The 23,735-nt window shown below is 56.7% G+C and overlaps 1 protein-coding gene across 4 annotated transcripts; it reads left to right on the top strand.

Annotated features, from left to right (window-relative positions):
- On the top strand, positions 1 to 21,977 carry CCDC102A (coiled-coil domain containing 102A). 4 transcript variants are annotated; one of them, XM_061138598.1, is made up of 9 exons: positions 1 to 28; positions 8,244 to 8,997; positions 11,238 to 11,461; positions 13,148 to 13,256; positions 15,285 to 15,401; positions 15,729 to 15,938; positions 17,558 to 17,728; positions 18,696 to 18,799; positions 21,189 to 21,977. In XM_061138598.1, the coding sequence occupies exons 2-9, from the start codon at positions 8,395 to 8,397 to the stop codon at positions 21,316 to 21,318; spliced, it is 1,668 nt and encodes a 555-aa protein (XP_060994581.1). In that variant the 5' UTR covers positions 1 to 28; positions 8,244 to 8,394; the 3' UTR covers positions 21,319 to 21,977. The 4 variants fall into 4 exon arrangements, with proteins under 4 accessions (XP_060994581.1, XP_060994578.1, XP_060994579.1 ...); XM_061138595.1 differs by lacking the exon at positions 1 to 28 and adding an exon at positions 102 to 265; XM_061138596.1 differs by lacking the exon at positions 1 to 28 and adding an exon at positions 671 to 758.
- The last annotated feature ends 1,758 nt before the right edge of the window (positions 21,978 to 23,735 follow it).

Below are 23,735 nucleotides of genomic sequence, written 5' to 3'. Positions count from 1 at the left end.
GCCAGGGCGCACGCAAGTACCCTTCAAGGTAACTGCCCGGGACCGCCCCCCGCCCCCTCCCCCAGCCAGCTGAGGCCGGCTCTGCGCGGGAAGCAGCCTGGCACATCCGAGGAAACCTCCGCCCGGCTCCACCGCGCTTCTCAACATGCGCGAGGCTACTGTGGTCCATCCTTCTGTTGTACAAAGGGGAAACTGAGGCCCGATGACCTGCAGGGACTTGCTGCTCCGCACCCACGCGCCTGGCAGAGCTAGCACTGGGAAGAATGTAGGTAACAAAGGTATACAAGCTGCACGTGCTGAGCCCGGGACAGACGGTGCCACTTCAGCAGCTGGGCGCCGAGTACGTCACTGCCGCTCAGGGAAACCTGAGGCGGGAAAGCCGACCCCGCGGGGCCCCCAGACCCGGCCTTCCTTCCCCCTCCTCTAGGCCCGATGCCGGGCTGGGGCCTCTGTCGGGGTCCGGCCCGTTCGGTGGCGATTCCGCCAACTCGGCCCGCGCCCCTCTCCCCAAAGTTAGGCGCGGGTCCCCCACCCACCCAACTCTGCGCGCCAGGGTCAGAGTGGGGCCGCAACTCGCCCGGGCCCCACCGCCCCCGCCCCCGCCCCGCCGACTCCTCTCTCTCCCCTCCCCCGCGGAGGGAGGAGGAGACTCCGCGGCCCTCCCTCGGCCCTCCCGGCGGCGGCCGCAGCAAGCCCCGTGCCCGCTCCGCCCAGCCGCGGCGGATCGGACGTCCGGAGCCCGCTGGTCGCCGGCCGAGGTGAGCGGGGGCGGTAGTGCAGGGGGCCGAAAGCCACCGCGTCCCGGGAACTCCCTCCAGGCCGCGAACCTTCAGCGGGAGGGAAGGGGTTAAGTTGGGGGGCGTGCTGGAAGAGGAGCAGCGGGAGCTCCCGCGTCCGCAGCAACCCCCAAACTCCGAGCAGAACTTCCTAGCCCCCTCCGCGGGCTCCCCTACCTCCCGGAGCCCCAGCCTCAGGAGTGAAGGGGCTTCGGGAGTTGGGGGAGGGGGGAGGGCAGAGGGCAGGGCCGCCCTTGAGAAGCTGCGGGCTGGGGCCAGACCCAAGGGGGGCGGCGGCAGCGGGCGGGGGCGGAATTTGGACCTCTCCCGGGGGACCCAACGTGGTCACCATGGCGAATGCGGGACGGACGGGCGGCGCGGGCCAATCGGAGCACGGCGCCCCTGGTGGCTGCCAATGGGGGGCCGCGCGGCGGGGTGGGCGGGACCGCGTCTCGCTAGGTCGGGAGACCCTCCTCCCTCATCCCGCCGCCGCTGTGCTGGGGAGGGGGAGAGGAAGTGAGGATTTAGGCGACTCGTGGTCGTGGGAGGGCAGAAAGGGAATTTCTGGAAGGAGTTGGGACAGGTGGAGCGACGGCTCAGTGTCAGGAGAAGGGAGTGGGCCTCCGTTGTCCCACTATTATGATTGTGAGAACGGGCGATGTCCTGCAAGCCTCCTTCCCCACACGGGGCTTCAGTTTGTCTGTCTTAAGTGTGGGTTATGTAGGGCTGTTGTTGGGGAAGTAGGATTGCTTCGTGTCGGCACAGATTCTGCCCACTGGTTAGCCAAAGCTTTTAGGTATTTGTTAGTGCCTCTCCCCATCTTACAAGTAAGAAAACAGCATCAGAGAGGGCATGGCCTTGCTGGTATCAAACAACGTCACAGAGGTAGAGATGGGGCTCCTGGGAAGTCTGCTGTACTAGAGTGAATAGTTGAAGGAGTTGCTCAGAGGCTCGGGGCTGGGGTCCACCCCATCCTCTCCCTGTGCTTGGCCTGATGACTGAGGACCCCATAGTGTAGGTGGTCCTAGGGGCACCCAGGTGATCAGGACCCAGGAGGGGAGGCATCCAATCCAAGCATTCCAGCCCCCCGCCCCACAACACACACCAAATTTTGCTGCTGGTCCTTGATGTGGACCAATAGCTGTACCTCTGGATCTCAGGCGGCCCATTTGTAAAAAAGGAGTTCTGGAGTTCTGATTAGTGGTCCAGGATGTCTCTGGCTTCTCTGTCCAAGATGGAGGTACCTGGGAACAGATTAGAGGTGCATACCCCCCAGGGCTCAGGTTCAGCCTGTAGGCTCAGCTTGCCTCCCTCTCCTCTCCTGGAGGTCTAGTGATGGGAGCATGGGTGACAGGTCAGAGGGACAAGTGCCCACAGTTTGTGGGCTGACCAGCCTTGGGCCCTGCACTTATCCAATCAGGCTGTCCTCTGTGGTTTCCTGCTGGGCTCTGCTCCCTGCCCACAGCCAGGCCTGTGGCCACAGGCCAGCCCCACAGCCCCACCTGAAAGGTTCTGGGAGGTTATAGGGGGTTTCTGAGCTGGAGGGAGGAGTTGGGCCATTCCTCCCCAGCATCCCATCCCACACCCACCCCAGCCCCCTAAGCTGGGCCCCATCTAGGCCTCAGCACTGCCTACTCTTCTCACTAGATATGAGCCATCAAAACACGGTTAAGGACAAAATAAACTTGTCCCCCTGCGAGTCAGATAGACCCCCTCAGGTAAGAGGCCTGATCCTTGACCTGGCCATGAGATGACCTCTGACTTTGACCTTGGCCACAGGCTCTGACACCTACCTGAGCCTGACACCTCTTAGAGCCTGACCCTAAAGTGACTCCTGATCCTTAGGATGGTGCAACCCTCCCTGATTACAGGGAACCTCTGGCTGTTCATCTTCCACCCATCAGCCTGGGAAGCATTAATGCAGCATCTGCTGTATGCTGGGCCCTGTGCTGACAGCCAGTGAGTCCAGGATGCCCTTGTGGTTTCTCAGTGTGGCCACTGCTGAAGAACAAGGAGGTGTCATGTTGGGAGCACTAACATACTCTGTGTATGAGGTTGGGGAAGGTTTCCCAGGGGATTGTTATCCAGAGGTAGGTCCTAAAGGATGTGTAGGAGGTACTGCTAGAGAAAGGAGAAGGAACATTCCAAACAGGTCCACTAGCAGCAGGAGCCACCGGTCACTTTGTCTAAACAGGGCTGATGAAGGCCTTGCCTGAGGCAAATATCCAATCAAAACATTCTTCTGTCCTGGCCAGCAGCTGCCTGGAGCAGTGAGGATGACTGTGGGGCTGGGGATCAGGAGCTCTTGAGTCCCATGTGGACCTGTGTGTGCTTGCTAAGTCACTTCAGTGGTGTCCTACTCTTTGCAACCCTATGGGCCGTACATAGCCCACCACTCTCCTCTGTCCATGAGATTCTCCAGGCATGAATACTGGAGTGGGTTGCCATGCCCTCCTCCAGGGGATCTTCCCAAGCCCGAGATCAAACCCACATCTTTTGCGTCTCCTGCATTGGCAGGTGGGTTCTTTACCACTAGTGCCACATGGGAAGCCCTCCCAAGTGGCTCTGCTACCCGTGAAGGGGATGTGAAGCCATGGTTCTGCTTTCTGCTCTCCACCCCACCAGCCAACTTTGAGCACATCCTGCGTGCAGGGCCTGTGCTAGTGGATCTGGGTGGCACAATTGTCCTGCGTGGGTTGGGGGAGGCCTGAACTGCAAGAGGAGAGAGGGCAGCTGGCCAGGTCTGGCTCTGGAAGGTTGTGGGGATACACTGGCAGAGTGGGGCTGGGGAGACCAAGGCATTTCCGGGAGGTGGTGGAACTGAGCCTGAAGGATGGGTGGGGTTTCAGAATCTGAGGGGGGCATCCCAAGTAGGGGATCAGACTGAGTAGAGATCCTGAGGGTTTGAGCAAGAATAGACCCGTCTGGCTGGTGCTGGGGGCGAGGGTGGGTACAGGAGAGGGGAGGGTGAGTGGGAAGGACTTTCTGGGCCTGTGGAGGCTGGTCCCTCCTCCACCTGCTCTGTGGGGAGTGGTGACACCCAGCGGGAATCAGAAGGCCACCCCACACACATACAACCCAGTGGAGGAAGACGCTGAGCCTGGTGGGGAAGGGCAGGCGGGTAGGTCCCGGGAGCCAGTCTCTACAACTGCCAGCTGAACCTCTGTGTGGCGTCTTTCTCGGTGAGTGTGTACGTTACCAGGGCTTGGTGTGTGTGTCTGCCCCCAAGGCTGTGTTGTGTCCGTGGGGTGGAGGTAGGGGTGAGGGGAAGCATTGCTAGGCAGAGCCAAGCTGCCCTTGAGTGTGTAGGCAGGGTTCCTGGTGTGTCCAAGGGTGGGCTTTTCTAGAAAACCTAACTTGGGACCCCCCACCCCCATCCCTTTACACATGTGTGCACACACACCCTTCAGGGGACCTGGGCCTGCAGGAAGAAAGGCAGGAGGCCCATCCAGAGCCCCTCTGACCCCCCTCCTCCCCCAGCCCCCCCACCCCTCCCTTGAGCGTGGGTGCCTGGAAGCCATTAGGCGCCTGGGTGGCACCCGCCCTGGCCCTGCACGACAGGCTTGGGATTCCTGGAAGGAGCGGGCCACCCCTCCCCGCCAAGCCCCATTCAGGCCTGGCAGCTCCCAGAGGCAGAGAGGATGTGGCAGCGGCCCCCTCCCTGCTGCCCTCTTGGTTTAAGGGCTGCAGGAAGGGCCCAGCAGACAGGGGTCTGGCCCCAAGGACCCCCCGCCTCACCACCCCCCATTCCCAGCACAGCTCTGGCCTCTGGTGAGGCCACCGGACTGGCACTCAGATTTCCTGCCCCCTTCCCCTCCCCCGCAGGCTCTCACATTGTTTTTCTTTTCCAAGAGCTTCTCCATGTGGAGTTGGGCCAGGAAACTGGGGAGAGGAGGACTGCGAGTGTCCGTGTAAGTGTTCGTGTGTGTGTATATATGCGTGTGTGCATTTGCCTGTCTCAGGGATGAGTATGTATCTTTGCCTGTCTGTGTGTATCCGTGTGGGCACATGTGTGTCTTCAGGTGTGTCTGTGACTCTGTATCTACAAGGAAGCATCTCTCTGAACACATATATAGTTGTTGTGTGTGCCTATGGGGCCATCTCCATGTATGTGTGTGCCTGCCCATGTCTTTATCTATATTTACATGTATGGGATTGCTTGTGTGTCTGGGTGTGCCCATGTCTGTGAATGCACGTGGGATCTGGGCCAGTCATCTCATTGCACAGGTGGAAAGACAGAGTCACAGTGGGTACTCAGCCTTCCAGGGATCCCTTGGGGAGTTGGGTGTACAGGGAACTGGAACCTAAGTCCGGAGGGCTGTGTCTGGGGGCGTAACTTAGTCTGTGCAGGTGTTACTGCGGTTGAGATATACATGTTTGTGCGTATGGAACTATGGGTGGTGACATGGCATCACCAATTACTCAAAATATCCCACACTTAGATGGTTAAAATGCAAATCCCCAGTCCCACACTTACTGAACATGATTCTCTGAGGAGTGAGGTCCAGGAACTGCATTTTAAGCAAATGTCCAGGTGAATCTGAACGACTTCTTGCTTTAGAAGCACTGGCCTCCCTCACCCCTCACTCCATTTCTACCAGGGGAGAAACTGAGGCCCAGTGTGGGGCAGTGGTTTACATGAGGTTGATGACAGAGCAGGGACTAGAGCTGGTGCCTGGTGAAGGAAGACAGACAATAAACTAAGGGCAGACGCATTGGAGAAATATATTGGAATGGCCAAAAGTTTCGTTCTGGTTTTTCCATAACATCTTAGGGGAAAAAACTGAAATAAACTTTTTGGCCAGTCCAATAGTAGGATCACTGAGCCATCCTAAGGAACTGTGACTGTAATAGTCATGAATTTAAATGAACACTGGTCCACAGTGTTCGCGGGTGTAAAACCTGTGATGCCTGGTTATACGGGTGAAGGCACGAGCAGGCAGAGCAGTGGGAGCAACCAGAGATGGCACTGCCTGGAGAGATAAGAACAAGTGAGGGAGCTGGAACACTGAGGGCATTTGGGTGGGTGAGGTTGGGACCATGGCATGTAGCAAGGAGAGAAGGGACAGGGTGGGCAGTGGGGAGAGTGAACAAGTGGGGGAATCGACGCGTTTTTGGTGTTGGAGCCTTTGAGAGAGTGAGTTTGGAATTGACTGTAGAGAGGGGAGGGGTCACAGCTACTGGGAATGACAAAGGTGGTGGCCACTGGCATGATCCAGTGTGTGTTTTTAAAAACTCACTCTGGCTGCTGCTCTTGAGGATGGATTTGGAGGCAAGAGGGGACAGGGGGATGGGACAGGGACAGTGGTGGCTGTAGTCTCCCCAGTGGGGAATGATGGTGGTGGCCTTGATGGTTAGTAGTTGAGGACGAAGAAAGTAGGTGGATCCCTGTGATGTGTGGCAGACAGACTGGCAGGACTTGGAGGTGGAGAGAAAGCCAGTTCCAGGATATTGCCCACAATGTGAAGGAGTAAAGAAGCACTCTTCTCCCAGAGAGGGCATTCAGAAGGAGGCTCCAGTTGGGGGAATGGAGACAGGGAATCCCATTCGACCATGCTGATCTGAGTTGTCTGAGGGACATGTGTGGGTGGTTCTGGAGAGCAGCCCAGGCTGGGAAAGAGACTGGGGGTTACTGAGGACGTGGAGAGATGGCTCAGGCAGGGGCAGCCAGAAAGGATAAGGTGGCCAGGACTGGGGTGACTCCAGCACTGCAGGGATGAGCCCAGGTTGCCAACCAGGGAGGCTGATGGGGGACCGCTGGAGAATAGGAGGAAAACCCAGAGAACATCCTGGGAAGGAGAGGTGCAAGAAAGGACGGCTGGAAGGTGCCCAGAGCTAGAGAGGGTATATCTGCAAGAGTTGAGACATGCCCAGAAGGTAGGGCAGGGGGGCTGGAGGCCAGGCTGGTAAGGCTTGATGAGAGAGGGTGAGGAAGGTGCATAGGATGGAGACAGCAAGCGTGGACCACTCTGGATGGGCCTGGAAAGGGAGGAGACAGAGAAGGGAGGTGAAAGTGCCAGGAGAGACTTCAGTAGGGAGCAGGCTCCTTGGAGAGGGATCATTGGTCAGGGTGGGAGAAGCTGGATGGAGGGGCTTTTGACCCAGGGAGGGAGAGCCCCCTGTCCTCTTCACTGCAGAGAGGAGGGGGCTGTGGGGCTAAGGGCAGGACAAGGAGGGAGCACCATCCTGACAGCTCCTCTTTTCACCACAAACTGTGACATTAGATATGCTGCCAAGAGTGGGGGGCTTAGAGGCTGGAAAAGGGTGATGAAGGGACACAGCCAGACAGTATTGGGACACTTTTCCAGGATGCTGAGAGTTCCACCAGCAGTGCACTGATGGGTCACCCAGAAAAGGAAGGAATAATGATCAGGGCAGGTCTTAGGGGCTGCAGTCAGGCTCTGAGGGTCAGGCCCAGCTGAATGGGGAAGGAAGTATGAGATAGCCCAAGGAGCTGTCAGTGGTCATCATGAAGCCACTCTGAGGGAGAGTGTGGCAGGCTGGGGACAGAGCGGGACATGTGTCTCACTTATTTTAAAAGGGATGTGGCCAACAGACAGCAGAGCTTAGTGGTCGGCATGGGGGGACACCTCACCACACTGCATGGCCCCCCCATCTAGACCCCAGCTTGCTTCCATCATAGCACCAGTGCGTGCGTCTATTCACCCAACCCACGCCAGGGTTTGGACTTCTGGATGGTGTATCTGGATCAACTCCAGGGCTTACTTTTGCTGAGTCTCCCTTTCCTCTTCAGTAAATGTCTATAGTTGCCCTCGAGTCTGCTGAGAGGATAGCTCACACAGGCATGGTGCCTGGCCTGTAGTTGGCCCTCCATAAATGTCACTGTTATTGTCATCATGTGCTGGGACAAAGACCAAGAGCCAGCCATCCCCTGCCCTCAGCAAACTCACAGCCTGGGGTGAAGATGGGGTGCTCACAAGGACACAGAAAAATAGTACAGTGAGGCTGGCTGGTGGAGACATGGGCAGGGGCTGACCACCTTGCCTGAAGGGGTCCTGGAAAATCTCCTGGAGAAGACGCTATTTCAGGTAGGCTTTAAAGATGGGAAGAGTCAGCCCAGCGCAGGAAGAGGCTGGGAGGGGACTCCTGGCATCAGGGCCAGCATGGAAGCACGTAGCATTCCGGGTGGAGAGCAGTATAAGCCATTCAGTGTGTGAGATGGGACCTGAAGGTCAGGGACAGCATATCAAGGTTTCAGATCAGCGGTGGCTGCTCCAGGGTGAAGGGACTCAAGGGGGTTATCTGGAGGCCAGTGAGGAAACGGCTGCAGGCCCTTGCTCACCATTCCAGCCTCACTGGGGCTCCTGAAGGCGACCAGTTTCACTCCTACCTTTGCCCATGCTGTTCCTCCTACCGGTCGTGCTGTTCCCTTCGCTTCCCATGCCTGAGCTTAAGGATATGGACAGTTGGTGGCCACCTCCAAATAATGACTGTGTTCTCCCACAGGTCGGAGGAGCGTTCCCTCCCCGTAGCCCGGAGAGCAGCAGTGTCCATCATGCACAGTGGTATCGCGTCTGCCACGCGTCCCTCGCGCCGCCTCTGAGTCCAGGACTTCCAGCCCAGCGCCCACGAGCCCACCCGCCCCCGCGGCCACAACATGAGCCACGGGCCGAGCCCCCGGCTGGCCGAGTCCCCGCAGTTGTCCAAGGGCAGCCTCCTGACCATCCTGGGCAGCCCGTCGCCCGAGCGCATGGGGCCCGCGGACTCGCTTCCGCCCACGCCTCCCAGCGGCACGCCCTCCCCGGGGCCGCCGCCAGCGCTACCGCTGCCGCCGGCGCCCGCGCTGCTGGCCGACGGGGACTGGGAGAGCCGCGAGGAGCTGCGGCTGCGGGAGCTGGAGGAGGCGCGCGCGCGGGCGGCGCAGATGGAGAAGACCATGCGCTGGTGGTCGGACTGCACCGCCAACTGGCGCGAGAAGTGGAGCAAGGTGCGCGCCGAGCGCAACCGCGCGCGCGAGGAGGTGCGGCAGCTGCGCCAGCGCCTCGACGCGCTCACCAAGGAGCTGGCGGGCGCGCGGCGCGAGCGCCAGGAAGCGCAGGGCGAGTGCGAGGCGCGGGGCCGCGAGCTGGCGCGGCTGCGGGGCGCCCGGGGGAGCGCGGACAGGCCGCCCGATGGGCCGGAGACGGAGCCAGAAAGGGAACAGGAGCCGGTGCCGGTGCGCGACGTCGGATCCGGATGCGAGAGGCCGCAGGGCAGCCAGGTGCGCCGCGCGGGGCGGGGCCCCTGGGCGGGGCCTTCGCGCTGCGGGCCGTAAGTGGGTGGGGCTGGCTGACCCGCGCAGGAGCCGAGGCTGTAGGGCGCAGAAAGGGAAGTAAGGGCTTGGCACCGGGGTAGGTATCCCACCTTCTGGTATCCAGGCTCTGCCCTGCAAAGCCCCAGGTTACCTTCCTCCCACAGACCCCAAGGGCAGAGCGTCCCTGATTCTGGTGGTCCCGCCGCTCCCATACCTGAGTAATCAACAAAACCAACAAATCATCCTCTCTGAGCAGGAGCAGGTTTTAAGAACTTACCTGAAAGGCATCCATTAGTCGCAGAGCTGAATCCTTTCATTTATTCAATTTAGAGGAAGGAGTAAACATTTTAACAGGTGTCTATCAAAGCTGAGGGGTGGGGGGGGGTGGGGGGGGTGTCAGGGCAATGGGAGCACGAAGGAGGTCCCTGAGCCGGCTCTGAGGAGGTAGCTTCACAGAAGCTTTTCTAGAAGCGGTCCCATTTAAGCTGAGATAGGAGAAATTGATGGTGAAAAGTGCAGGAATGCATTACAGGTGATGGAAATTCTGTGCAAGTAACGAGAGGCTGAGAGTGCTTGGTAAATCTGGGAAAGGCCTCCGTCATTCCATGGGCACCCTTACAGAATGCTAGGCTCTGCATACACACTATCTAGTTAATTCTCAGGGCAACCCAGGAAATACTGGCTTTACAAATGAAAACACTGAGGCGCTGAGAGGTTCATTACCAAGTGGCTCCCAACTGGTGACTGGAGTCGCTGGGAGTTGACCCCAGATGAACTTCTGAGCCCATGGTGATAATAATTAGGCTATCTGGAACATTAATGATATGTGCGGAGGGCAGCCTCCTCTGAACAAGCAAGACTCACCTGAAGGCCGTCTAGGGACAGAGTCAGTCAGGCCAGCTCCTAAGACTCTTAGCTGCCCTCTCCCCTCTCCTGCCTGTGGGCTGGAGTGGGCACTGCTGCCTCCTGGTGGCTGAAGCCCCCTTCCCGGGGGCCTGCCTGGTGCTTGCAGGTGACGTTCCTTGCTCTTCTTTGGGGCAGAGGATGAGCCCCTGTATACCAGCCAGCCTCGGGCACTGTTCCTGTCCTCTCTGTGTTCCGTTATGAGTCACCCCAGGAGGTGGCAGGTACCGCGGCAGGAGCTTGGAGGATGCAGCCTGAGTTTGTTCTCCAGGCCAGCCATGTCTGTGATCTGTGACCCTCCAGCAATTCCCTTCTTCCCTCTCTGGTTCCTCAGTTGGGAATTGGAGCTTTGGACCAGATGGCCTCAGAGGCCCCCACCCAGACAGTCTGAGATATAAGAGGAGTAGAATTTCACTCCTCAGGCCCACTGTCCTAGTCTGGATAGGGAAACTGAAGGTCAGTGGGGAAGGGACCAGCCCAGACTCATCTGGAAAGACTGTGGGAGGAGCCAGGCTGGGACAGAGGCCATGGACATCTTGGGTGTGGTCAGAGGCAGGCCAGGGGTTGAGTTAATCAACCCTCACCCCTTTCTGTCTGGGAGCTGGTTCTGCTCTCAGAGGCCACCTTCCTGTGCATCTTTTATCTATTGTGGTTTAGTTGCTCAGTGGTGTCTGACTCTTTTGTGACCCCATGAATTGTAGCCTGCCAGGCTCCTTGTCCATGGGATTTCCTAGGCAAGAATACTGGAGTGAGTTGCCATTGCCTTTTCCAGGGGATCTTCCCAACCCAGGGATTGAACCTGAGTCTCCTGCACTGGCAGGCAAATTCTTTACCACTGAGCCACCAGGGAAGTCCATGCATCTTTTACCATGTCACTTATCATGTTTCAGGTGATCCCACTGAAAAGTGGGATCTTTGAGCAGGAGTCCTTTTTGAGGGAATCTAGTCCTTATTGCTTGTAGGAATCCCCGCTTCTGCATTCATCAGTGTCCCACCAAATATTTGCACACTTTCAGCAGCAGAGAGCTTACCACCTCTTCTGGGGAATCTTCCAGGATTCAGGGAATCTGAGTGGCTGACTCTGTGAAGTTCCAAGCAGTGAAGGGGGAGAGTGTGGCCCTCCCTCTCCAGGGGTGGAGAGACAGGCAGCAGAAGAGGAAACGGGGGTCCAGAGGACTGTGTGGCTTGCCCACGGTTACCCACCAAGCTGATGCCAGACCCTGAACCCGGGAGAGGCCATGATGAAGGCCAAGAGGGTGAGGGCTCAGTGATCACTAGTCCAACCTCTGCCTGGGTCCCCGCAGGAGCTGGAGCTGGTGGAGAGCTTGCTGAAGAGCAGACCAGAAGAGCCCGAGGGCTGCTGGGAGGTGCGCAGCGCAGGGGCTGGGGCCCCACGGGGCAGCTCGGGCCGCCAGGAGCGCAGCCGCCTGCCCTGGGAGGACACCACGGTCGAGGAGGATGCCTCCAAGCTGACCGCCCTGCGTCTACGGCTGGATGAGTCCCAGAAGGTGCTGCTCAAGGAGCGAGAGTGAGTCCCGGGAGGCAGGCAGGGACTGGGGGTTAGGTCAGGCCATACCAGGGCCTCCTTGGAATCACAGAATGAAAATCCATGTCACAGAAGGTGAGACTCACCAAAAGGGAATGGGACTTCCCCTTTGAGTCCCATCGACTCTTGGGACTTGAGAACAGTGGTACTGTACCCAAGGACCCAATGTGAGGGTTTTTTTAAATTAATTCAGTTAATATGTGTCAGAGATCTGGGTCAGGCACTGTGCTCAGTGGGGATACAGCTATCCATGAGACCAGCAATCCCTGCCTTCGTGCAGGGAGAGTGATATGGGCAAAAATCAAAGCAGGGAAGGAGGGATAAGGGGATTGAGTTGTGGAAGCTGGGAGTTTGGTTTTGGATGTGTTGAGCTTGATTCAGCAGGAAGTCATTTGGGGACATGAATGAGTCTATAAAGTTCAAGAGACAGGTCTGGGCTGGAGGTAGAAATTCAAGAGTCATCAGTGAGTAGATGATGCTGAAAACCATGAACTGGGGTGAGAGTGGATAGGGCAGAGGTCAAAGGATGTGGCCTTGGAGCCGACCAGCTATAGAATCAGAGGAAGAGGGAGGCAGCAAAGGATACAGGAGAAGGGAGCCAGTGAGGGGGCAGAGGAAGCGGGAGGAACTGTTTCATGGATGAGGAAGCAGTCAGCTGGTCAAGTCAGAAGAGGACTGAGCGCTGACCAGTCGATTTAGGACTTGGAGGTCACCAGTGACCTTAATTGGTCATTTTTGCCTGATTATGGTGAATATTTAGTAACATCTCCTTTTCCATCCAGAAATTAAACACAAAGATGGTATAAGATAACTACACACAGAAATCTTTTAAAAATCAGCACAGTGCCCTTGTGAAGGTAGAAGCAGAGATCACAGCCATGCTTCTGTAAGCCAAGGAGCACCAGATATTGCCACCAGAAGCCAGGGAAGAGGTATAGAACAGATTCCCTCTCACAACCCTCATGTGGAACCAACACCTTGGTCTTGGGCTTGGAGCCTCCAGAACTGAGACACTGCATTTCTGTTTAAGCACAGTGAACAAAAATCAACCTGTTGTACTAACTGAAATGTAAAGTAATACTAAACTACTAAACTCTCAGAATGGGAGGCCAGAGCGGTGTGGGGGTTGGTCATGAAACACTACATATCGGGGCCAATACCCACGGCGCCTCCTTCACATTCAGGGCAGAGTGCAGGGTGAGGGTGATGAGAGCAGCTGATGGAGCGCCCACCCAGTGATGTTGACGAGAAGGGACTCCTCCTTCAGAGAGTCACTGGACAGTGTTTTCCAGCTTTTCCGACTGCAGAGCTGTGTGTTCACACCGAGTCAGCATGAAACAGATGGGGGGAGTGGGAGTATTGTTTGATGGATAAGCCCAGGGCCTAGTGCCCTGGAGAACCAGTCACTCCCCACAGCAGGGGCTGGACTCCCGCAGTTGTGTGGAGGGTGGAGCTCCAGAACTGCACCACCAGGGTGCCTGCCACAGAGTGGGGTGCCAAGGCCTAGAGTACACAGTAAACCACCAGAAGCCAGGGAAGCAGCATAGAACAGATTACCTCTCAACCCTCACAACACCTTGGTCTTGGGCTTGGAAGGGAATGGAGGACTATGCAGGAGGACTCAGCAGAGGGCCCCAGTGGGCTCACCCCGACGTCTCCCCTCCCCAGGGATAAAATGGCACTGAGCAGGAACATCGAGAAGCTGGAGGGAGAGCTCAGCCAGTGGAAGATCAAGTATGAGGAACTGAGCAAGACCAAGCAGGAGATGCTCAAGCAAGTGAGTCTTGGAGACCAGGGTGGGCTTCCTGGAGGAAGCAGTACTGTGTCATTGAATTTCAGCAGCGGAAATGGGAGAAAGAGGAGAATTCAATCATTCACTGTCAAGCACCAGCCGTATGCCATGCGGTGATCTGTGGGCTGGAGCAGGAGGTGGAGGAGGGGTTGTGGGGAGGAGACCAACAGTAACCAGGTAGATAAATTCAGAAGCTGTGAAAGCCAAAACACAATCAGAGAGATGAGATGGTGGGTCATAGAAAGGTTTCTCTAAGAGGGTTACATTCGAGGCAAGACCTAAAGTGATTAGAAGAAGCCACTGTTGAGAAGAGATGGGGGCAGAGTTCCTGGCAGAGGGCACAGCAAATGCAAAGGTCCTGAGGCCAGGACAAGCCTAGAGTGTTCAAGAAATAGAGGCCAGTGTGGCTGGAGGGTAGTCGGTGAGAGATGAGATTGCAAGGGGACCCCACCGGCCTTGTAGACCAAGATAAAGGGAAGGAGTCTGGATGTTCACTGGGCACATAGTGGGTATGAGAGTGGGTATGAGATCTCGTTAGAGCCTCCCAGCAGTCAAGGAAACACACTTGGTGTCCCCATCTTACAGATGAGGAAACTGAGACTCCAGCTGGCAGAGAGGAAATTCCACCCCTGCAGTTTGGAAACTCCTGCATGCTGGGGTCAGGCTGGGCTTCCCTTACTGCTTCATGTGCAGACCCTGATGGCCACCAGGGGGCGCAGCCACCCTGCTTTTCTAAAAGGCTGGCAGCTCACAGACCCCAGAGCCTGAAACTGCCCTGGAAGATTGGTCTTTAAGTAGAATCTCCTTAAGGAATCTCCTAAAATAAAGCTTCCCAGACCCTGCCCTCACTCTCCTGTGTCAGCATCTTTGGGGCTTAGGTCCAGGAATCTGTCTTTTTAATCTTTTCAAATTGTGTAATCATTTGAAGAAATGTGAGACCCAATTGTGCAGTTTTACAGATACGTAACTATAAAGATTCTCATTTGTATCTGGGTTTTTTTCCCAGCAACACTGCGTATTTAAGGTTCATTCATGCCATTGCAAAGAGTATTCCTCTGGCAGTTTTCCCTGCTCTTAACAGGGATTCTGCACTATTTTCAAAGCACCCCAGGCAATTCTGGTGTGACCAGCCTCACACCCACAGGCAGACCTGCATTCAGATCCAGTGGGTGTGTTCAGCCAGTGTTCACTGAGGGTGCCCAGGCCATACACGGATACGAGGGCGGGCAGACAGGCATGCTGTCTCCCGGGCTCACATTCTTGTGGATGTAGGGAGATGGAGAAGCACCCCTTCTAGACAGGGAAGACAGGAGGAGCTTCTCTGAGGAGAGGGCATTTAGGCCAAGACCGAGAATGAGAGAAGTCAGCCCTACAAGATACTTCGGGTGGAAAGCACGGAACAGAGGGAACCACAAGTGTGAAGCCTGCAGCAGACGGAACTTGTGTATTTGAGGACTAGAGAGGAGGCTCAGAGAGCTCTGGGGAGAGGGTGATGCAGTTGAGGGGAGATGGCTTTGTGGGACCATAGGGGGGGTTTGGTTCTTAGGGAACCTGGGGTTGGGGGTATGATTGACTGCATCTTTTTTTTATTAATTAATTTTCCGGCCGCACAGAGTGGCTTACAGCATCTTAGTCCCCCAACCAGGGATGGAACCTATGCCCCCCTGCAGTGGAAGCTCAGAGTCCTCACCACTGGACCACCAGGGGATTCCCCTGGGTTTATCTTTTTTTAAAAGCTCACCCTGGGCTACTCTTGCGGAAAATAAGCTGACGAGAGAAGGTCAGGTGGCAGGAGGAGGGTGCCCAAGAATGGACGCTGGGAGACTGGATGATAATCAGGGAGGTGAGAGATGTTGGAGGAGGCAGATGTGGTCAGATTCAGGGTCTGTTCTGGATACCCCGTGGCCCATTTGGGCACCACGTGAGGCTTCTTGCTGAGCCCTCCGGCACCAGCACCCACCCCTCCCCGGATCTGGTGGTCCTCACCTAACCAGCCAGTGCTGTCTCACACAGCTCAGCATACTGAAGGAGGCCCACCAGGACGAGCTGGGCCGCATGTCCGAAGACCTGGAGGATGAGCTGGGTGCGCGCTCCAGCATGGATAGGAAGATGGCAGAGCTGAGGGGCGAGGTGAGGCCACCAGCAGGGCCCTGGGTCTGGGGGTGCCCAGGGGGCCCTGCCTCCATCAGTCATTCAGTCACAGGAGGGCAGGAACCAGCCACAGCCCTGGGTGCTCCAGTCTGCAGGGGGTGGGCCTTTCTGGCTCACAGAGACCAGAAGCTCACTCACACCCTGCACACCATGAAATAAGCCCGGGTTAATTATAGCTGCTGCAGCTGGACTTGCTTCCTGGAGCCAAAAACAACTGCCGGAGGAGGTGGGGAGGGGAAACCTCCTGCTCAGTCTGTGCTGTGCCCCCTCCCTGTGGACCCCTCCCGCTGTCCTGCCCTGTTGCAGATGGAGCGGCTGCAGGCGGAGAACGCCGCCGAGTGGGGTCGCCGGGAGCGGCTGGAGACGGAGAAGCTGGGCCTGGAGCGGGAGAACAAGAAGCTGCGGGCGCAGGTCGGGGACCTGGAGGAGGCGCTGGCCCGACGACGGCGGCAGACGGCCAGCGCGCTGGACTGCGACCTGCGGGCCAGCCAGGCCGCGCTCTTTGAGAAGAACAAGGTGGGGTAGTAAGACGGCCGCAGCCAGGGCCGGGGCAGACCACCTCCTGGGCGTCCAGCTCCAGACCACAGGGGGCCAGAGACCCTTGAAGTAACGACCACAGACCAAGGAGGTGATTGCCTGGCAACGGCTCCTCCTGGGCACCCACCGTGGGCCGGGCCCAGTGATACCACCATCATAGCTGGGTTTGTGGGGCACCACTGTGGCCAGGCTCCGTGCTGGTGCTTTTTGCCCGTGCTATGGAGAATACTTGGTGACGTAGTGGTAAAGAATCCACCTGCCAAGCAGGAGATGCAGGTTCGATCCTTGGGTCCGGAAGATCCCCTGGAAAAAGAAAGGCAACCCACTCCAGTATTCTTGCCTGGAAATTCCCATGGACAGAGAAGCCTGGCAGGGTACAGTCCATGGGATCACAAAGAGTCAGACACAACAACATCACTTAATCCTTTCAGCAGCCCTTTTATTGGTCCAACAAATATTTTATTGAGCTCCAGCTGTGTGTAGGCTTTGTTCTAGGTGGTGGGGACACAGCCGTGAACAGGCAGGAGGAACGTGGCCTCCCCTCATGGAGCTGGTAGCTGAGGGGGATACAGTCGTTGCCCCCTCCATCACACACTTATGTTGGTCACACAGCTCCGTGGCTGTGGCAGGGAGAGAGAAGAGGGGATGCCCGGGGACCTGGCTGAGGCCCAGGTCCTGGGGAGGCTTTCCTGAGGCAGTGACGTTTAAGCCCAGGTCTCCAGGGAGAGCAGACATTGACTGGCAGTGGACTGATTCCAGGAGGAAATTTGAAAAATGATGTGAATGAATGTCCCATGGTGACAGGGACCTAGAGCTTTCGAGAAACAAGGGAGGCTGGTGTGGCTGGAGGGGAGCAGGCAAGAGGGATGTGGTAGATGAGGCAGGAGGCCTGAGCCACCTTTGAAAAGTGAGAGGTAGGTGCGAGCAAGTTGTGGCTCTGAGTGCTCACTGGCTGCTGTGTGGAAGATGGATGAGAAGACAAACTGATAAGGAGTCTGGGCCATTTCCTGGGGGCAGCGGGAGATGATGGAGGCCAGGACCAGGCTGAGGTTGGTGGAAATGGAACAAAGAATGGATTCAAGAGGCCATTTCACAGATGTGAAGACTGAAGGCTCAGAGAGCTCAGGTGTGGACAGCTCCTCTCCCGGCTGCTCATCTTCCTCCCAGCCACTCTGGCTTCAGATCTCTTTACTTCCAAAACACACTCCTGTTAAGATAACATGAAAAAAACAAAAACAAAACAAAACACACTCCTCAGCTGACCCAGAGCTTTAATGCCATTTATACATCAAAGAGTCCTGACTTTATCCCTCCCCAGAAAACGAGACTGAGCGCAAGTAGCCTACTGCACACCTCAGGTCATCTCCAGCAGGCACCCCCAGAGTTCCATTTCCAGAGTGGAGCCAGCAGTTCCACCCACATCTCCCCACATCACCCCCAGGCCTTCTCACCTCACTAGATGGCACCTCTAGCCTCCAGCTCCTCACCCAACTCTAGTGCTGGCATTTCAGAGAGGTTCCAGAGAGGAGGGACCCCAGCACCACCTGACCTCGTGGACTCCCCAGCATGAGCCCTCCTGCATCTCCGCTCTCCTGCAGGAGCTGGCTGACCTGAAGCACATGCACGGCAAACTGAAGAAGCAGTTCCAGGAGAAGGTGGCGGAGCTGGCCCACGCCAACCGGCGGGTGGAGCAGCACGAGGCCGAGGTGAAGAAGCTGCGGCTGCGGGTGGAGGAGCTCAAGAAGGAGCTGGCCCAGGCTGAGGACGAGGTGAGCCCCTGTGGGGCCTCAGGGTGCAGCCTGCAGACCTTGGCTGGAGTTGGTGGGAGTGGAGCTGCAGGGCCCTCCTGTGTTGCTTCATGCTGGGTCTCCGGTGCCTGGTACAAACCTGACTCGGGAGGCACTCAGGAGAGAGCGGGTGGGTAACAGGTGGTGTGTGGGTAGGAAGACGGGAAGAGAAATGGACAGATAACGTAGATGAGTGGTTGAGCAGAGTTAATGAATGGATGAGTGGGTGGATGTGAAGTTGGTTAAAGGGACAGAAGGATAACTCCATGGATGGATGAACAGATGGATGAGGGGATAGATGGACAGATGGCTGGGAGAGAGGAGAGATGGATGAGACATAACAACAGATGTCTCATGGGTGGTTGGACGGATGGATGAAGGGGTAGGTGGATGGATGAATGGATATGTGGAAAGATGAATGACTGAGTGGATAGTGGAAAGGTGGACAGACAACTGACTGGGTCAGTGGGTGGAAGAGTGAATGGACCGAAGGAAAGAAGGGCAGAAGGATGGGTAGATGGGAAGACGGGTTTGGAAGAGTGGAAGGACAGAAGGGTAGTATGAATGGGTGGCTGAATAGATCAATGGATGGTGAGTGCGTCAGTGGGTGTCTCCATAGGCAGATGGATATTTCCATGGTTGAATGGTCAGATGGACAGATTCATAGGAATATATGGGTAGGTGAGTTGATGGATGGATCAGTAGCTTGGGGGCGTTAGAGGATGGGTAGATATGGAAGGGAGAGGCAACAGGCAAGAAGAGGCGAAAAAGGGATGCTCTCCTGGAGGAGCTGGGCCTTGGTCTAGTTCTCAAAGGAGAGACAGAAATTACTCTCGAGGAGGGTCATTCTCAGAGAAACAGCAGGAGTGGCTGGTCCTCAGCAGATTGCAGGGCAGGCTGGCCCAACCCAAGGTGACTCCTGCGCTCTTGGCCCCGTTCACCCTCACAGTTGGACGAGGCCCATAACCAAGCGCGGAAGCTGCAGCGGTCACTGGATGAGCAGACGGAGCAGAGCGAGAATCTGCAAGTGCAGCTGGAACACGTGCAGTCGAGGTGGGCCCAGCGTGCCTCCCCAGGGGCGAGGACTCCCGGCCGGGGCACACACACAGGGCGGAGGTGCTTCTAGCCCAGGGGCAGGGGGCAGGGCTGGAGCCCCGAATGGGCCTAGAGGGGAAGACAGGGAAGGAAGAGATCTGGATGTCCTGGGGCCAGAATCCTGTCCCCTCCAAGCAGGAAGGGCCAGGGCTCGGAAACCAGGGAAGGGAGTGCAGGAAGTAAGACCAGCTGGTAGCCTTGGAGTTGTGTCCTGTGGCCAGCGGATATAGAGGGAGCAGCCAAACAGGTCAGGCCCAACGCAGGGCAGCAGGGAGGGCAGGTGGATCCGGGCAGTCTGATGAGAAGGACAAGCAGCCCGCAAGGTCCGCAGGCTGGGGTGACTCTGGACTAGCTGGGGTCTGTGGGATCCCGGCCCTGATGACAGCTCCGGACCCCTCAGCTGCAGACAGGACCCATCAACCTCAGTGAGGGAGGACCAGCAGGTCTGGGGGCCCACCCAGCACGCACTGCCTGCCGTCCCATCCCAACACCCCGAGAATGGCTCTCTTCCGCAGACTCCCCTTAGAGCTGGGATATGTCAGAGAACATCTAGTCCAAGCCCTGCCCCATTTCACAAGCTCCCCCCTGAGACTGATTTCCCGTGCCAGGCCAGGCCCTTACTTCCATCCTCTTATTTCATGGAATAGACAGCACCCAGTCTCTGCTGCCAAGACTGCCTGGGTGGTGGGAACTCTGGCTCTGCACTAAGTAGCTATGTCATTTTGGGCCACTTACTTAACCTCTTTTTTTTTCCCCCAGAGTTTCCTCATCTGTAAAATGGGATTGATAACAATTTTTATTACCTCTTGATTGTGGGAATTAAATGAGCCGATCTATGCTTATAAAAGGACCTGGCCCATGATAAATGCTAAATAGTAGCAGAGCTTTAGTATTGGAGTCAGATATTGTGCCCTGGTTGGATAGCATCACCAACTCAATGGACATGAGTTTGAGCAAACACCGGGAGATAGTGAAGGACAGGGAAGGCTGGCGTGCTGCAGTCCATGGGGTCTCAAAGAGTCGGAAACGACTTAGCAAGTGATCAACAACGTTGTACTTTAAGAACCACGCTCCTAGGAGAGACAGGAAGGAACATTTTTTTCTCCCCCTAGGGGGCTGGCAAGTGAGGAAACTAAGGCACAAGAGGGTTAAAGCCTTTCACTGCCACACAGGTGGTGGGTGGTCAGGTCAGATTGCCCCCCGGCCCCCGCCAGCCATCTGCCACCTGAGCCCTTATTTACAGAGCATGTACTGTTATATATGTGCTGAGTGTCTGTGGCTCAGAGCACAGACTGTGGAGCCAGACCTGAGAGCCGTGTGACCCGGGCAGCCAAGATTCAGTTTCCCCAGCTGCTTGGGATGTTGCCTATGAAGTGTCATGCCAGAGCCCAGTCATGAGTGCAAGTCAGGCTCATGTCTGGCCAGCTCTGCCCACCCCACCCCCCTCCCCGCCTACCCCCCGCCCCCCACTGCAGCACGTACCCCTCACAAGGCCACCTAGCCTCAGGGCCTTCCCGCAGTCTTGGCCACATTCTTTGGGAGCCATAAACTCCCAAAATGGGCAGGCAGGCTGGCTCTGCCCAGGCTCTCAAGTGCTTCCATGGGGAGGGCGGGGCTGCCCAGGACCGCTGCCTCATCTTATTTCCCAACTTTTTGTGCTTTAATGTTCCGGGGACAGCTCACTAAATCACCGTGCAGTAATGGAGGCCCCCGCCCGCGCCCCTCCCTGCCATGTTAATAATTCATGCCTTCCAGTAAGATGCAGCCAGGCGGCTACTCCGCTGGGGGTGGGCTCGGGGAGCCAAGAAGAAGGGGGGGATGGGCACTTCCTCTACTGGCTCTTCTTAGAGGCAAGTCTGCCTTGTAAATTTTGGCTTTAGGAATTTTAATGTGGGGAAGAACTAGGGCAGAGGGCTTTCTTACTGACATTAGGGATGTAGGGGACTCGGAACCCCCACCCCTGGACTCTCTTCCTATGGTCTTTGGAGCCTGGCTTGGGTTCGAATCCCAGCCGCGGGACCTTGAGCCGGCTGCTTCACCTCTTCAAGCCATCCCCCCTACCCGTCCCCCCTGCCCACTCAGGAGCCAGCCATCCAGTTCAGAGCCCAGCCCCTTCTCGATGCCGTCTGTGGGACATAGTGCCTCAGTTTCCCTATCTGTAAAATGGGAGAGACAGGAGCACCTCCCTCACTTTGGGGGCTTCTGGAAGGAAAGAAGTGAGATAAGGTAATGTTTGTGGAAGGCCCAGTCTGGTGCCTGGCAGCGGGAAGTGCTAGGGGAGGCTTAGCTGCTGTCAGCACCAGCAGATCAGACTCGTCTCTGACCCGCCTGTCACCCCACCCCACAGGCTCCGCCGACAGCAGCAGAACACCCCCCTCTTTGGGAAGATCCGCAGCACTCGCTTTGGCGCCGAGGAGGTGGGGGACGGAGCCAGCGACCTGGACGAGGACGAGGACCTGCAGATCCAGGTGGCTTAGAGCTGCCGGGGCTGGGCAGGACTGGGCCGTGGCCTGGGCGCCACCCCTCCAACCCTGGGTGCCCAGACTGACCAGCCACTTGAACTGATGCAGCTGTCTGTGCTCACTCTGGGAGCAGACCCCGGTCTCTGCCACAGACAACTTCCTTCTCTCCCACGGTGGACGTTGGTGGTCCCATCTAACCGACACTCCATGGAAGGGAAGCCGTGGCCTATATTTTATATATATATATATTTTTTTAATATATATATATGTCATATATATATTAGTATATATGCCTGGGGTCCTTGGACTTATTTGGTTTTATAGACACAGGACCACTCCAAGGCCCAGTCGGGTGCCCCCACCCACCCAGGACTTTCTTGCTGGGGGAGGGGGTGTCAAAGGAGAGCTGTTAGGGGCCTCCATCCAGGCTGCCTCTCTGGACATTGGAGGTCTGGCAGGGGCTGTGGCTGTTCTTAGTACAATGTGATAACCCAGTCTTTTGTAATAAATGGAGTTCAGGTTCTTGGGTGGAGTCCTGAGTGTGTGGCAGATGCAGGCACGCACGTGGGGGACAGACAGGATCAGCCTGCCCCGGCACCAAATCTGAGCTCGGGAATATTGATATGAAGTCACTTGAGTGACTTAATAAATGAATGAATGAATGAACAATGGAACTGATGAATGGTCTGGAATCCAGCTCCTGTGAAGGGAACGAGAAAGGATGGTGCACGTTTAGTCTACAGGAGACTTCAGTTCTGACTCCAAATGAATTCAGATATCTGCTCTGGCCCTTACTGGCTGTGCAACCTTGGGGAAGTTACTTGCCTTCTCTGAGCCTCAGTTTCTCCATCTGTAAACTGTCTCATAGAGTCATCAGGAGGATTAGATGAGTTCACCTGGACCTCATTAAAAGTGAATTATAATTGAAATACTTGAAGGTATGCCCTGGAAAGGAGGGATTTGCCAGCTGGGTTCGGCCATAAGGAATGACATTCAGGCAATTTACCCAGAGCTGGGCGTTTACCCAGAGCTGGGTATGAACACAACCTCTAACCCTTTCATCATTCTCCTAGCCCTGCTCTAGGTAGTGACATGATAGATTTTATCTTGTGATTCTTAATTCCTAAACTTTCTATAACCAGCCAGTGTATATTAAATCTGGTAGGAAAGGTTATTCAAAGCATGGTAGTATACATTGTTGAATCTTCACAAGTTGAGATGGCATTTGAGACACCTGCTCTTAATGAGAGTTTGACGTGAACTCTTAGCATGCAGGGCCTGCTTTCTGCAGGAGCAGGCACTCTCAGAACTGTCCTAGCCCATGGGCCATGGCGAGTTCCCTGTGTTCAGAGGTGAGAAGGGAGAGGCTGGGCTCAGACAAGGGCCTGGCACCCAAGAGAAGTTGAATTCAAATGATCAAGGTCGGGGGAGGGCTCCCTGCCTTGGAGTGGGCAGCTGCAGTTAAAGACTTCTCTCCTGTTGTGGCCCAGTCTAGGGGACCCTTGGGGCGATGGTGCTAGGACCCACGGCTGCCACAGGCCCTGGGGGCTGAGAGGAGGCGCCAGGCAGGCCCAGGAGCCCCGCAGGGGATGATAAATAGGTCCCCTATTGCCAAGACTAAACTGTCCATGCTGGCAAGGTGGGGTCTGCTGTCATGACACAGAGGCCCCAGGTCCCCTCCTGGGCTCCAAGGCGGGGAGAGAGGAGTGGGAGAAACCCCACATGGATCCCCCGACATGGGCCTTTCTCCACAAGCCAGAGCCAGCAGAAAAGAGAAAAGGCTGTGCAGGAAGAGGAACATTTCCTGCTGGGGGTCTTGCTGTTTTCTCTCCCAAACAGGAAGTGGGCCCCAGAAAAGGTTGAAAGCGCTGCCCTTTGACCCCCGGGAGCCGGGAGCCAGGCACTCACAGACAGCAGCCCTGAGAGCCGCCCCCTAGGCCCCCAGGCGGACCTGCCATTCCCAGACACAGAGCAGACTGTCCAGCCCGACAGGCTCCCCCAGACTCCCCGGCACCTCCGGAGAGATAGCGTGGAGCAGGGGCCCCATTACAGCCCCTGTCTGCAGGCGGGGCTACTCCTGAGAACGTCAGAGAGGAGAGGGTCTGGCCTCCCACCTCCCATGTACAAGGGAGCCGGGAAGTCTTGGGAGGGAAGCGCAGCCACAGACACGGGGCTGGAAGGTTCTCTGGCCCTGGAACTCACGCTGTCTCACGGCTCAGAGCCCTTGCGTCCTGGGGCTCGTGGCAGCAACATCTGCCAAACAGAAGCATCAACTTTGGCTCACATCAGGCTTGAAAAACGATATTTAATGCATTGCTGATGTTGATAATGAGAAGTTTCCTCATAAAAAATGTGGGTTTCCCCCTCTTGAGACCTCAGCACGTCAGACCACACGGGGCTCGCACTCCTGCATGGCCACAGCTGTGGAGGTG

Source organism: Dama dama, chromosome 4, assembly GCF_033118175.1.
Source record: "Dama dama isolate Ldn47 chromosome 4, ASM3311817v1, whole genome shotgun sequence".
NCBI lineage: Eukaryota > Metazoa > Chordata > Mammalia > Artiodactyla > Cervidae > Dama > Dama dama.
Note: the sequence above shows the minus strand (reverse complement) of the source record. Positions and strands in the feature narration are given on the sequence as shown.

Coding starts and splice junctions, on each gene's coding strand:
- CCDC102A (XM_061138598.1), top strand. CDS start 8,395: ATGAGCCACGGGCCGAGCCCCCGGCTGGCCGAGTCCCCGCAGTTGTCC. Junction 11,462..13,147: donor GTGCTGCTCAAGGAGCGAGA/GTGAGTCCCGGG, acceptor TCCCCTCCCCAG/GGATAAAATGGCACTGAGCA. Junction 15,939..17,557: donor CGCTCTTTGAGAAGAACAAG/GTGGGGTAGTAA, acceptor GCTCTCCTGCAG/GAGCTGGCTGACCTGAAGCA.